Source organism: Macaca fascicularis, chromosome 15, assembly GCF_037993035.2.
Source record: "Macaca fascicularis isolate 582-1 chromosome 15, T2T-MFA8v1.1".
Classification (NCBI taxonomy): Eukaryota; Metazoa; Chordata; class Mammalia; order Primates; family Cercopithecidae; genus Macaca; species Macaca fascicularis.
The window spans coordinates 83700319-83714617 of record NC_088389.1 but is presented as its reverse complement, the minus strand read 5'-3'; the positions used below and the strand labels follow the sequence as shown (position 1 = coordinate 83714617).

General features: G+C 39.2%; 1 protein-coding gene across 3 annotated transcripts in view; it reads right to left on the bottom strand.

Annotated features, from left to right (window-relative positions):
• The window catches only part of TTC39B (tetratricopeptide repeat domain 39B), a 140909-nt gene that overhangs the window by 15801 nt on the left and 110809 nt on the right, over positions 1 to 14299 (bottom strand). For 2 of the 3 annotated variants that reach the window (XM_005581685.5, XM_005581692.5), the window contains 8 exons: positions 9415 to 9520; positions 7442 to 7507; positions 5217 to 5325; positions 4397 to 4464; positions 4246 to 4305; positions 3347 to 3508; positions 2321 to 2412; positions 661 to 787 (listed from right to left, as the gene is read on the bottom strand). In XM_005581685.5, the coding sequence (XP_005581742.2) occupies positions 661 to 787; positions 2321 to 2412; positions 3347 to 3508; positions 4246 to 4305; positions 4397 to 4464; positions 5217 to 5325; positions 7442 to 7507; positions 9415 to 9520 (790 nt within the window). The remainder of the gene's footprint in view (positions 1 to 660; positions 788 to 2320; positions 2413 to 3346; positions 3509 to 4245; positions 4306 to 4396; positions 4465 to 5216; positions 5326 to 7441; positions 7508 to 9414; positions 9521 to 14299) is intronic. The other variant, XR_012424677.1, reaches the window with a different exon arrangement.

Below are 14299 nucleotides of genomic sequence, written 5' to 3'. Positions count from 1 at the left end.
TTAGAATGTGAGCTGGAGCTAGAATACAACAGCCAGCAGCCAGTTATGGCTCTTGAGCACTGGAAATACGGCTAGCCCAGACTAAGATGTCCTCTAAGTGTAAAAGACACACTAAATTTTTAAGACTTGGTTCAATATGAAAGTATGTATGTATCTCATGGATAAGCTTCTACCAATTACATGTTGAAATGACAAAATTTTGCATATACTGGGTTAAACAAAATATATTCTTGAAATTCATTTCTATTTCCTCTTACTTTTTTAATGTGGCTATTAGAAAAGGTAGAATTACATAACGTGGCTTGCATTAGAATTCAATTCAACTTCAATGGAATCAACTTCTATCTAAATTTCTTTATCTAAAAAATGTGGTTAAGAGTTAACTATACTCAAAAAGTTGTAAGAATTAAATGATATGTTTTTAGTAGCCTTTATCCTAATGCCTGGAGCATACTAACTAGTCAAAAACCATTAGCTACAGTTTTTATTTATTAATTACTTATTTAGAAATGTTATTTAGAAATGTTCAACTTACAACAAAACTTAAAATGGTTTTTAAGTGAGCTAAACTTCATAACCAAATTTAGATATGCTCTCTGCTGCTGTAACTAGATAATTTACTTCTAGTACATGAAAAGTAAATAAAATAAAAGCAGATACCAGGGCAGGTAAGATGAGCTTCACAGGTGCAGGCAAGGAGGCGGAGTAACGCCGAGCCTTCCTCACAGCAAACTTCTCAGTAGGGAGAGATTTCCCGGCAATTCTCTGCTTCAAGCTGTCCACCTGTCTGTGAAGAGCCCCAGCCCACCCCAGAGAAAGGTCATGGCAACACATACGTTATTTATACCTGTAGTTTTCACAGTGAACTTCACAGACCACCAGCAGCAGCATCACCTGGGAACCTATTTGAAATGCCAATTTTCAGGCCCTACTCTAGACCTACTGAATCAGCAACTCCAGGGCTGGGGCAGAGCAATCTAGATTTTGATAAGCCCTCCAGGTGATTCTGAGGCACACTCAAGATTGAGAACCACTGATTGACACATATTTCTTTCCAGTCAACTTAGCTAATGTCTTAAATCTATCAAACACAGTCCAGGAAATCTAGGTATACAATTGGCGATTTCTACGAGTAAGCAGGAAAGAGTCCAAAGTATTTACTTATGTTGTGGATACTCAGGGAGAGAGAAGACGGTACACTGGTATATCGCCTATTCTTACTTGCAAGTATTACACAGATCTATAAAATAATATGGCCCAAAAGATAGCAATCAGTTAATACATAATTTAAGAAAATGTTTCCCAGGTACAGGTTGTTTAGGAAATAATCAGCTTAGGACGTGTACCCTGTTTACAAACTTCCTTTTAAAAATTCTACAGAATTCCAATTATGAAATTCATAAGCAGGTAAAAATGAGAGTAAGATGGGGAAACTACATGTTCCTGCGAGCACTTTCTTATGCAAAATTCTATGAATGCATCAAACAAGTTGCTGAGAAAGAATTCAAGGAAATAATTACTTCACTGAAAGAAAAATTAACATGAAATAACATGCCTCCAATATGAGGTAAGCTTGTGTTAGGTTACTTGTGGGCACAATATGGAGCTATGGATTATAAACTAGTGTACCATCACTATGTTCATTACCATCAGTGGAAAAGACAGTGGAAATGTGAGGTGGGAGTCAGAGGAAGGGGTCAGAAGTATGTCTCAGACAGGAACCCTCATAGTTGAAAGGTAACAGCATTTTTATGAAGAGACCATTCATTGTTAGAACTCTCATTATCCCGACGACATAGAAGCTACGACAGAGCAAGATCTCAAAGCTTTCTTCTGAAAATAAAAATGATTACATCTTTCACATAAATTGTTTTGATACGGAGAAAACTTAATCTGCATTGGAAGAAAGAGAAGGAGATTTAAAAGATTTTAATGTATCTTAATACTCCCTTCCATTAATTGTTGTTTCTGTAAAATGAGGAAATGAACTTTACAGTAAAAGGTGACATTTATCATGCCATGGCTTTTACTAATGTTGATGTTGATGCTACAGTTAATATACACGGTCAGTTTTTTTTTTTTTTTGGAGACAGGGTCTCACTCTGCCTGTCGCCCAGGCTGCAGTGCAGTGGCGTTATTTCAGCTCACTGCAACCTCTACCTCCCAGGCTCAAGCAATCCTCCCACCTAAGCTTCCCAAGTAGCTGGGACTACAAGCACATGCCACCATGCCCAGCTAATTTTTTGTATTTTTAGTAGAGATGAGATTTTGCCCCTTTATACCCTCAGGGCCTTTGTTATAGAAATAGTGTCTCACATACCTGAATAAAGTTACCACATTCTCATTAGTTGCTACTACATCCTCCTCTGGAAGCATACTCAAAATTGCCGCTTTCAAGAACACATAAGTTGCCTTGAGAAAAAGAAGGAGCTTATTACAGAACATCCCTAGGTACATAACATTTCTACCTTTCAAATCAGAAATGACCTACAAGCCTTCCAGATATAATATTAACAGGCATTAAAGAAATCAGAGGAAATGAAATCTTATAATCCCTGTTCAAAATGAGAACAACTCTTTTCAATTATCAATAATTTAGACGATTTTTCTATTATACAACTACAGCATTCATAGGTGAGAAAGCGGACAGAATGAACAATAAAAAATTATCTCATTGCCCCCCAACTTCTCATAAGTGGATCAGAATTAATTTTCATTATCCCGAAAAGCCTGGGCATCAGGGCACTGGGAAGTCTACAAAAATTATCAAGATGATTAAGGTTTCATAACTTCATAAGTTCAGCTCATTTTCAGAGATAAAACCTCACGTTTCAAATAACTTTGTTATTGTTTGGGACAGGGTCTCACTCTGTCACCAGGCTGGAGTGCAGTGGTGTGATCATAGCTCACTGTAGCCTCAAACTCTTCGACTCAAGCTATCCTCCTGCCTCAGCCTCCCACGTAGAAGGGACTCTAGACATGTACCACCATGCCTGGCTAAGGTTTTTATTTTTTGCAGAGATAAAAATCACACTATGTTGCCCTGGCTAGTATCAAACTCCTGGCCTCAAGCCATCTTCCTGCCTTAGCCTCCCAAAGGGCTGGGATTATAGGTATGGGCCATCGTATTTGGCCCTGAAAAGAACTGTGGATGGCTTTTAAAGCATGTAATGCTGAGGACAGTACCTATAAACAGTGGGTACTTAAGGCACATTTCCTCCTTTTGTGAATCTCTAAGTTGAGAAAACACTGTGGTACCATACTACCGAGCAAACAGTCCTAAATGAAAATCTTCCTGGCCACATATTAGCAAACAGATGACATTAATGAAAGTATTGCACTTTACCTTGGACCATTTACTCTCTTTGCAAAGCAGATCTGAATAGTAATATGCCTGCATCCAGTTTTGTTGGAAAACATTAATCCACATTAGCTCCCAGTAGCAGAGATGGTGAAACTGTTTCCATTCTTCTTGAACTGAAACACATTTTCGAAATACTTCTTGTGCCTGTAAATCAATTGCATGAAGTTGATCATCCAGATATTAGACAAGGAGATAACAACCTAATGGGAAAATACATAAAACACTTAGTACAAAAAGGACAAAATTATCACTCATTCAACCTCTCAATATGATGTTATGTTCTTTTCCTTACAGGCAATGATACAGTTAAGTTCTGCCTCTTTCTTTAATTTTGTGAGGGGCCTTGACACTTTGTAATGTGGGAGTGGGGAGGTTCCAATCACAGAAAAATACATGTTTGATCCCATTTGTGTGGAAAAAATGGTTTGTGAATGTATATCCATAAATGGCTCCTTACTTTTCTACTTCTGACCCCGACACTTCCTTTTTTGAGGGAATTGGTGAATAATTTCCTTTGATAAGGAGCCTACATGTAGTAGACTTGCATGTCATGCAGGGGCTAGATACCAAAGTCAGTGTATGACGCAGAAATTGGTAACAGTCACAGTTTCTTGAAAATCCCTGAGCTTATTATTTGGTATATACTACCCTAAAGTGCTTAATGTACTCTGTGTATAAATGTAGACTACATTCAGTAATCCACTGCATAGATTTTATACAATAGAATGTATATACAAGTTAAAGTTTTGGCTTTTTACTTATATTGTTTTTTTCTTTATTTTTGTCTAGTCCATATAGCTAAGTTTACTTTTGTTGAATGAGTAGGTCACAGCTCCACCATACAGACAACTCCCCCAAATAACTCCCACCTAATAAATTACCTCTTCAAGATTCCCTTTCAGCAACTCTATTCGGGCATGATAAAACAACACGAGTGAGCCCTGCAGAGCAAGGAAGAAAACACACTGTTCAACAGTCAACACTGGCTGATTAATTATGGTTGAAACATACACTTTGAAATACTAAGCGTACATTTGGAAACTGCTGGAGGAAGGGTGCCAGGAGACGCTCTGCTTCGGCAACATTCACTTCTCCTGTACCTAGAAATTTAACAGGAAAAACCTCAGTCTTCATAAGGCATGGGGATATTTATAACTAACTCTCCAAACTTCATTAACATACAGTAAAGACCTACTCATGGAAAAGATGAAAACTATTATTTCATCATTTTTATAACTGGGGAATAAAATAAAGACCAGTCTCACCTATAACTTTAGTTTAAGAAACTCTAGGACACACTAATTCTTAAGAATGCAGGTGGCTGTCTCAGATTCCTAATTGGAATTTCTGGTTTTAATAGCAATATTAACTTATTTAGCCCAAAATTTCATTTTCTGCAAAGAAATCTAATATAGAATAAAATAGATCACCTTAATATAGAAATTTTAGCTGAGAACAGATGAAAATTATTTAATGAAAGAAACTACCCTACTCCCTCTGCTAAATGTCACTATGACAAAGGACACTATTTTCTACCTTTATTCAAAAAAAAAAAAAAATAAGTAAGCAGATATGAACTACTAGCTTTTGTTGATCTTTCTAAACTTTTACTTACTCAGATTAAAAATAATCAACTTTTTGTTTTGTTTTTTAATTTGGAGACAGGATCTCACTCTGTTGCCCAGGCTGGATCCAGTGCAGTGACGTGATCATAGCTCACTGCAGCCTCAAACTCCTGGGTTCGACCGATCCTCCCACCTCAGCCTCCCAAGTAGCTGGGATTACAGGTGTAACCCACCATGTCTGGCCAAGATAATCAATGTTCAATGAAACAACCTAATCCAGATCTTACCAAGTATTAGGGAGATGTAAGTATGAAAAGCTAAGATGGTTAAGCAGCACAGTGCAGACCTCATGCTTTTTCCTGAGGCACCTTCGCGTAACTGCAGGAGGCCCAACTCCTACGGGAATTAAATGCATTTTAGAAAGAGAACACGGCTAGAAAATCATATTCAGAAACTTTTTAAACATTTTTATATATCGAGGGGTTACAAGTACAGATTTCACATATTATGCTGTGGTGAAGTCTGGGCTTTTCGTGTACCCATCACCCCACGAATGAACATCATACCCAACAGGTAATTTTTCAACCCTCTCTTCCCTACCCCTCCCACCTTTGATGGCCTCCAATGTCTATTATTCCACTTTGTATGTCCATATGTACCATTGTCTAGCTCCCATTTATAAGTGAAAACGTGGTATTTGACTTTCTATTTAGAAACTCTTTAATTTTGAGACAGAGTCTCATTCTGTCACCCAGGTTGGAGTACAGTGGCACAATCATGGCTCACTGCATCCCCCACCTCTCTAGACTCAGGTGATCCTCCCACCACAGCCTCCCAAGTAGCTGTGACTACAGGTGTGTACCACCACGGCCAGTTAATTTTTGTATTTTTTGTAGAGACAGGATTTTAACATGTTACCCAGGCTGCTCTCGAACTTGTGGGCTCAAGCGATCCACCCACCTCAGCCTCCCAAAGTGCTGGGATTACAGGCATGAGCAACCATGCCTGGCCTATTCATAAACTTAAAAATGCTAGTTCATATATCCTTATCCTCCATGAAGGTGGGGTTTCTTTTTAAAGGAACTAGAATGGTGGTAATGCCTAACTAGAAATGAACCTTATTAAACTTGCATAAGACACTCTCATAAATCCTTTTATATCATGTGATTCTGAAGAGAGAAACGGGCTGTGTTCATTTCATGGAGATACTCTATTTCTCTGATAGAAATATTCACTAAAACATATTGAGGATTTAAGTGCAAGGCACTATGGCGGGTATGAACAAACATGGTCTATGTCTTCAAAGATCTTTCTATTAAATAGAGAAGACAGTATGTGAACACAATGACCTTATTAGAATATGGAGAGAGATTGTAAGAAGGATAAATAGACAATTCTGAAAGTCAGGAATGCTTGAGCCTCACTAAGGGAGTATGAGGGACAGCTTTGTGAGATAGGTGGCATTTATCTCAACCCTAGTGGATGGAAGAGCTCTTGAGAGACAATTATTTGGGAGGAAGCCAGTTGGGGAGGATATCCAAAACAGAGAAAAGCAAAAGCATGGAAACAAAAGCACAGGACTTGCTGGGGAACAACAGATTGCCCAGTTTAACAGGAGTACTGGGAATGTGAGGAATATGGGTAGCATGGCTGGAAACACTGGCTAGAATCAGACCATGGGGTCCCTGAAGCCATTAATAGTTTGAACTTTATTCGAGAGGCAATTCAGAGCCTCTGAAGGAATCAGGTAGAAGGTGAACAGTTAAGGAGAAGGGTGACCATGAAACACAGAGTCAGAATGGACAACATTATGAAGGAATCACCATAAATACACCATAGCTCATGAAGAACATGGACAGTAGAAAAGACAGGAAAAAAAGCGATAGCTGCTTATACTTGCTCTCACACATTTCTCAAAACCTGCTCTTTTAATAGACACTTTTTGCCATGAGGCAACTCTTATAATAGCATATTGAGTGTCATGGTTAATAAAAGTGATATATTCACTACCAAACCATAAACGCGCAGACATTTAATAAATAAAACTCATGAAAAACATATTTCGTCATTTAGTTTTATAAAGAAACTTGTGGAAACACATGGAAATCCAAAATTCTGCATCGTATTTGATCCATGAAAATCATAAAATATTAGACAGGGAAATCCAGCTAATTTCTTCATCTTAAGGAGGGGAACTCTGGGGCTGCTTAACTATTAAGAAAGCATAGGAAAGCATGTGAGAGTAATAAGATCTAGCAAGAAGCAATATTAGCAACACATAATTTTTCATCCAAGAATTTGGATAACAAGGGTGAACATTTTTAACTTTCAACAGAAAAACTACATCTAACTCCTGAAAAATGTGATCAAGAATCAAAGGCTTATTTTCTGTCCCACAAACAAATTGCCAATAATTATCAAGCCAGTTATGCAGACATGTTGCATTGCCCTCATATTCAATAAATAATATTTAATCTTCCCTGTCAAAATTAAGATAAAATTAAATTTGTACCCTATTTCCAGAAAATCCAATAAATTCCAGTAGTCTGATAATCCTTGCTGGTAAAAGGGACAGCATCTGTAAGAAAAAAAAATACAGTGTACTTATGTGTTAGCGTTTCTAACTGCAAACAAATTTAACTTACAGTTTTAATGCTTCAATAATGTGAAAAATTGGAAACAACTTTTAACCACCAGGTATTTCTGTGACCACATATTGTAACAATCATTTATGAATAAATTTTATTTAGCTATAACAATGAACCTTTAAAAAGTTTTGTTTTGGCCGGGCGCGGTGGCTCAAGCCTGTAATCCCAGCACTTTGGGAGGCCGAGATGGGCGGATCACGAGGTCAGGAGATCGAGACCATCCTGGCTAACACGGTGAAACCCCGTCTCTACTAAGAAATACAAAAAAATAGCCGGGCGAAGTGGCGGGCGCCTGTAGTCCCAGCTACTCGGGAGGCTGAGGCCGGAGAATGGCGTGAACCCGGGAGGCGGAGCTTGCAGTGAGCTGAGATCCGGCCACTGCACTCCAGCCTGGGCTACACAGCGAGACTCCGTCTCAAAAAAATAAATAAATAAATAAATAAAAAAATAAAAAGTTTTGTTTTAAGGCTGGTCTTTCCAGTGTTCTCTATAGAATAGTGGGAACTTTGATGTGGTGTGAAGAAGTGACAAGAAGGCAACCCCTCAAAGCCCATGTCCAGGCAAGGTTTCTTAGTTTCCTTTCCCAGAAGCAAAAATCAGTCATAGTCTGTGAGATGTGTAGACACCACCCAGAAGTGGACAGCTGCAGCACTACCACTTCTCTCCGGGATATTCCTAAAGGACAGTGGTGAGGGAATATTCTTCCAGTGGGCAGAACCTTGGGCAGTGCACCTGGTTATGCACTATGCTTGAAAGGAAAAATGGCCAGATGTGCAATTATATATGCTGATTCAGGGGATGTAGACAATGGTTTGGTTGGATGGGCACAGGCTTGGAAAGAACATGATTGGAAAATTGGTGACAAAGAGGTCTGGGGAAGAAGTATGTGGACAGATCTTCCTGAACGGGCAGAAAATGTTCCCATGTGGATACACATCAAAAGATGACCTTAGCAAAAGAGGATTTTAACAACCAATTGGATAGGATGGTTCATTCTGTGGGTACCAGTCAGCCTCTTTCCCAATCATCACCCACGGGTTCGTAAGCAAAGTGGCTAAAGCGGCACATACACTCATGTGTATACTTCTCTTGACCACTTTGTTTTTTCACTAATTCCAGTGAACCATCAACAAAATTTAAAAATCTCTTAATAACATATTGGAATTTGACAGATTACTACTCAGACTTCATCTCCTCAGGGATCATCAAAAATCATTCCTCAAGTTATACTGGTCCCTCACACATTTTCAATTCCAGAGCCGTCACTGTCATTGCAACAATATTTCCAATGTGGAAATGGATTCCACTGTTCCTTGTTACCAAAATCTTTTTTTTTTTTTTTAATATATATTTTTTTAAGACGGAGTCTCGATCTGTCGCCCATGCTGGAGTGCAGTGGCCGGATCTCAGCTCACTGCAAGCTCCACCTCCCGGGTTTGCGCCATTCTCCTGCCTCAGCCTCCTGAGTAGCTGGGACTACAGGCGCCTGCCACCTCGCCCGGCTATTTTTTTGTATTTTTTAGTAGAGACGGGTTTCACTGTGTTAGCCAGGATGGTCTCGATCTCCTGACCTCGTGATCCGCCCGTCACCAAAATCTTACTAGTCTATTCAGAGTGCCACAGGCTTCCCTTACATTTTACAATCCAAAGCTACTCTGAGCATGTGTGGAACTTCATAACACACTGGGTCACAGTGCCGGAAAACTGATCCCACTCTAGCTGTTTGTCAACCAACCCAGGGAGAGGTTCAGGATAAGGTTCAAATGCAGTGGAGAAGGCACAGATAACCTTAGGTTCTTCTGCAAAAGTTCTGGTTTCTATATAGTGCTTTCCTTACCAAATTAAAGGCCCCAGTGCCAAGCTTGACACCCCCTTCAAACTCATAGAAGAATTCCTGCTGAAGTTTGTTCTTCTGAATTTCATGCAGAATAGAAAGACATTCTCTGGATTGAAGAAAAAAAGTGATAGCGTAAGTTGACCATGACTCTGAAAATAAATATTAAATCACATTTTACAATTACATACTGTAAAATAAATGTCATTAATTAAAATACCGTCAAAATTTTAAATGGATGATGCTGTGCTGAGTTTACTCTTAAGGATACTAGGTAATAATCATCAAGGAAAAAGGAGACACTCATTTTTACAGTGTCTAGCAGAACCAGTGTTTCTGGGCTTAAAGAGAGGGTTCATCCATTGGCAAGCACCAGCCAGGAGCCACAGGACCACAGGCTGCCATCCCACAGCTTCCAGCAGCGTCTTACAGCGGACTGCTTGAAAGGGCTCAGCTCCTCAACCACTGCACACACTGCAGCCCAAGGAAATGAAATGCTACTAGCAAGAAGATCTGAACTTCAGTGTGACTGCCATTGTCTCAAATAGACCAAATAAATTAGGGCTTGGGACCAGGACAGACTGAAAACAACAAAGCAAAGGCCATCACAATGGCCCCATCTGTCCTCTGCTTTCTTCCTGCTCCATCCACGCACATCTTTCCAACTTCTCACTATATTTTCTACGTATTTCTCTCTTGCCTGTTCACATTATCTTCAAAAGGCAAATCTTTACCAGAGGCAAATCTTTACCCTACAAAAAATTTAAGGGTTTAGAGAGTCAATTCAGATGCCCACCAGCCTACAAATATCCCCTGCTGTCATTTCCCCTGAGTCATTTATTTTTTATTATGGTGTATTTTGCCAAATAAAATGATGCATGTTTTTTGGTCAGCTCAATGAATTTCCTCTGATTTCTGATTTTATGCCATGGCTAAAAGGCCTTTGAAACTGACATCATGTACGTAATGATATCATTTCTATGGTATTTTTGCCATAGATTCATAATCTGAATTTAATCGTGAAGAAACATTAGGAAAGTCCACATTGATGGTTGTTTTACTAAATAACTGGCCAGTTTATTCTTTTAAAGTGTCAACATCATTAAAGACAAAGACTGAGGAACTATTCTGGATGAGAAGAGACTCAGGAGACATGACAGCTAAACTCAGTATCCAGGATCCCAGGCTGGATCCTGAGCCAGAAAAAGGGCATTGATGAGACAACTGGAGAAATTTAAGTAAAGGCCATGGAGTAAATATTAATACTGTATCCATGTCAGTGTCCTGATTTTAATCATTGTAATGTGCTTCCACAGAATATTAACATTTGTAAATCTGAGTGAAGGCTATATGGAAATATTTTGTAAAAATTTTCAAATTATTTCAAAGTTAAAAACAAAAAATAAAAAAGTTTAAAGCCTTTATATTTAAGAATTATAAAAACACTTTCTTAATGTTTCCTGCTAGAATTGTTTTTAAATCTTTTAATATTAAACTTATATGGACTTTTTTCGTCTTAATGATTTTTCCATAAAATGAACAATTTTCCCAAAAACACTTCCTAAAGTACCTATCTTTCTTCACTGTTTTGAAAGGGCCTATGTATATAAAGGAATTTAGTATATTTTGAATTCCCAGGTAAGAGTGTGTGTGTGTGTGTGTGTGTGTGTGTGTGTGTGTGTGTGTGTAAATCCATGTATGCACACACACATGCTGTCTCTTTCAAAAACCCTGGGGTTCATTTCACTGATATGGAAAGGCATACCTTGTTTTATTGCACTTCACTGTATTGCACTTTGTGGGTACTGCATTTTTTACAAATTGAAGATCTGCAGCAACTCTGTGTTGAGCAAGCGTATTCGAGCACATTCCAACAATACGTGCTCACTTTGTGTTTCAGAGTCACATTTTAGTAATTCTCATAAAATTTCCAAACTTTTAAATTATTATTGCATCTGTTAATGGTGATCTGTGATGGGAAACCTTAAATGTTACTGCTACTGTAACTGTTTGAGGTGGCCATGAACCACAGCCATATGAGACAGAGGAAGTTCTCAATAAATGTTGTGTGTGTTCTGACTGCTCTTCTGACAGATTGCTCCCCCATCTCTCTCCTCAGGCCTCCCTGTCCCCTGAGACAAAACAATATTGAAATTAGGCCAATTGGTAACTCTGCAGTGGCCTCTCAGTGTTCAAGTGAAAGGAAGAGTCGCCCCTCTCTCACTTGAAATCAAAACCTAGAAATAATTAAGCTTAGTGAGGAAGGCATGTCAAAAGCCAAGACAGGCTGAAAGCTAGGCCTCTTGTGCCAAACAGTCACCTTGTAAGTGCAAAAGAAAAGTTCTTGAAGAAAATTAAAAGTGCTACTTCAGTGAATACACAAGTGATAAGAAAACAAAACAGCCCTATTGCTGATATGGAGAAAGCTGTAGTGGTCTGGATAGAACAAACAGCCCACAACACTCCCTTAAGCCAAAGCCTAATCCAGAACAAGGCCCTAACTCTTTAACTCCATAAAGGCTGAGAGAGGTGAGGAAGCTGAAGAAAAAAAACTTGGAAGCTAACAGAGGTTGGTTCATGAATTTAAGGAAAGACACCATCTCTATCACATAAAAGTGCAGCCAGGCACGGTGGCTCACACCTGTAATCCCAGCACTTTGGGTGGCCAGGGTGGCTGGATCATGAGGTCAGGAGTTCGAGACCAGCCTAGCCAAGCATGGTGAAACACTGTCTCTACTAAAAATACAAAAATTAGCCTGGCATGGTGGTGCACGCCTGTAGTCTCAGCTACTTGGGAGGCTGAGGCAGGAGAATCACTTGAACCTGGGAGGCAGAGGTTGCAGTGAGCTGAGATCATGCCACTGCACTCCTGCCTGGGCAAGAGAGCGAGACTCCATCTCAAAAAAAAAAAAAAAAAGTACAAAGTGAAGCAGCAAGTGCTTACGTAGAAGCAGTAGCAAGTTATCTAGAATATCTAGCTAAGATCACTGATAAAGGTGGCTGCACTAAACAACAAATTTTCAAAGTAGACAAAATGGTCTTCTATTGGAAGAAGAGGCTATCTAGAACTTTCATATCTAGAGAGGAGAAGTCAATGCCTGGCTTCAAAACTTCAAAGGTCAGGCTGACTCTTGTTAGGGGCTAATGGAACCGGTGACTTTAAATGGAAGCCAGTGTTCATTTACTATTCCAAATATCCGAAGGCCCTTAACAATTGTCCTAAATCTACTCTGCCCATGCTCTATAACTAAAACAACAAAGCCTGGATGATAGCACATCTGTTTATAGCATGGTTTACTAAATATTTTCAGTCTACTGTTGAGATCCACTGCTCAGGAAAAAAAAAAAAATTTTTTTTCAAAGTATTATTACTCACTGAAAATGCACCTAGTCACCTAAGAGTTCTGAAGGAGATGTATGCAAGGATTCTTTTGTTTTCATACCTACTAACACAACATCCATTCTGCAGCCCAAGGACCAAGGAGTAATTTTGACTTTCAAGTCTTATTATTTAAGAAGCACACTTTATAAGGCTATTGCTGCCACAGTGATTCCTCTAATGGATCCAGGGAAAGGAAATAGAAAGCCTTCTGAAAAGGATTCATCATTCTACATGTCATAGAGAACATTCATGACTCATGGAAGGAAGTCAAAATGTCCACATTAACAGGAGTTTGGAAGAAGCAGATTTCAACTCTCATGATCATTTTGAGGGGTTCAAGACTTTGGTGGAGAAAGTAACTTCAGAGGTGTTAGAAACAGCAAGAGAACTAGAATTAGAAGTGGAGCCTGAAGATGTGACTGACTGCTGCCATCTCATGATGAAACTTTAATGGATGAGGAGTTGCCTCTTATGGATGAGCAAGAAAGTAGTTTCTTGAGATAAAATATACTCCCGGTAAAGATGCCATAAACATTGTTGAAATGACAACAAAGGATTTGTAATATTAAATAAACTTCGCTGATAAAGCAGCAGCAAGATTTGAGAGCATGGACTCTGATTCTGAAAGAAGTTCTCCTGTGGGTAAAATGCCATCGAGCAGTATTACATCCTACAGAAAAATCTTTTACGAAAGGAAAAGTTAATAGGTATGGCAAACTTCACTGTTGTCCTTTTTTAAAAAATTGCTATAGCCACCCCAACCTTCAGCAACCACTACCCTGAATGTCAGCACCCATCAACATGGAGGCAAGACCTCCACCAACAAAAACATTATCACTTGCTGAAGGCTCAGATAATTGTTAGCATTTTTTTTAGCAAACAGTGTTTGTCAATTAGGGTATGTATATTTTGTAGACATAATGGTATTGGCAGACTTAATAGAATACAGTACAGTATCAACATTTTTTTTTCTTTTTTTGAGACGGAGTCTCGCTCTGTCGCCCTGGCTGGAGTGCAAGCTCCGCCTCCCGGGTTCACACCATTCTCCTGCCTCAGCCTCCCAAGCAGCTGGGACTACAGGCACCGGCCACCGCGCCCAGCTAATTTTTTGTATTTTTAGTAGAGACAGGGTTTCACCATGGTCTCAATCTCCTGACCTCGTGGATCTGCCCGCCTCGGCCTCCCAAAGTGCTGGGATTATAGGCGTGAACCACCGCGCCCGGCCCATAACTTTTATATGCACAAGGAAACCAAAAAGTTTGTGACTCACTTTATTGCAATATTCACTTTATTGTAGTGGTCTGGAACCCAAAATATCTCTGAGGTATACCTGTATGTCTTTGCCTCTACAGGCTTATTTTAATTCCTTTAGTATTTTTAAGTTTTGATGACTAAAACGGCAATTAGCATTGAATTTAACATTTGTTTATGTTTTCTAAAAATACTTCACAAAGAAATCTATAGAACAGCATGTCAGGTACCCAAGATCTACCACCCCTTTCCAGG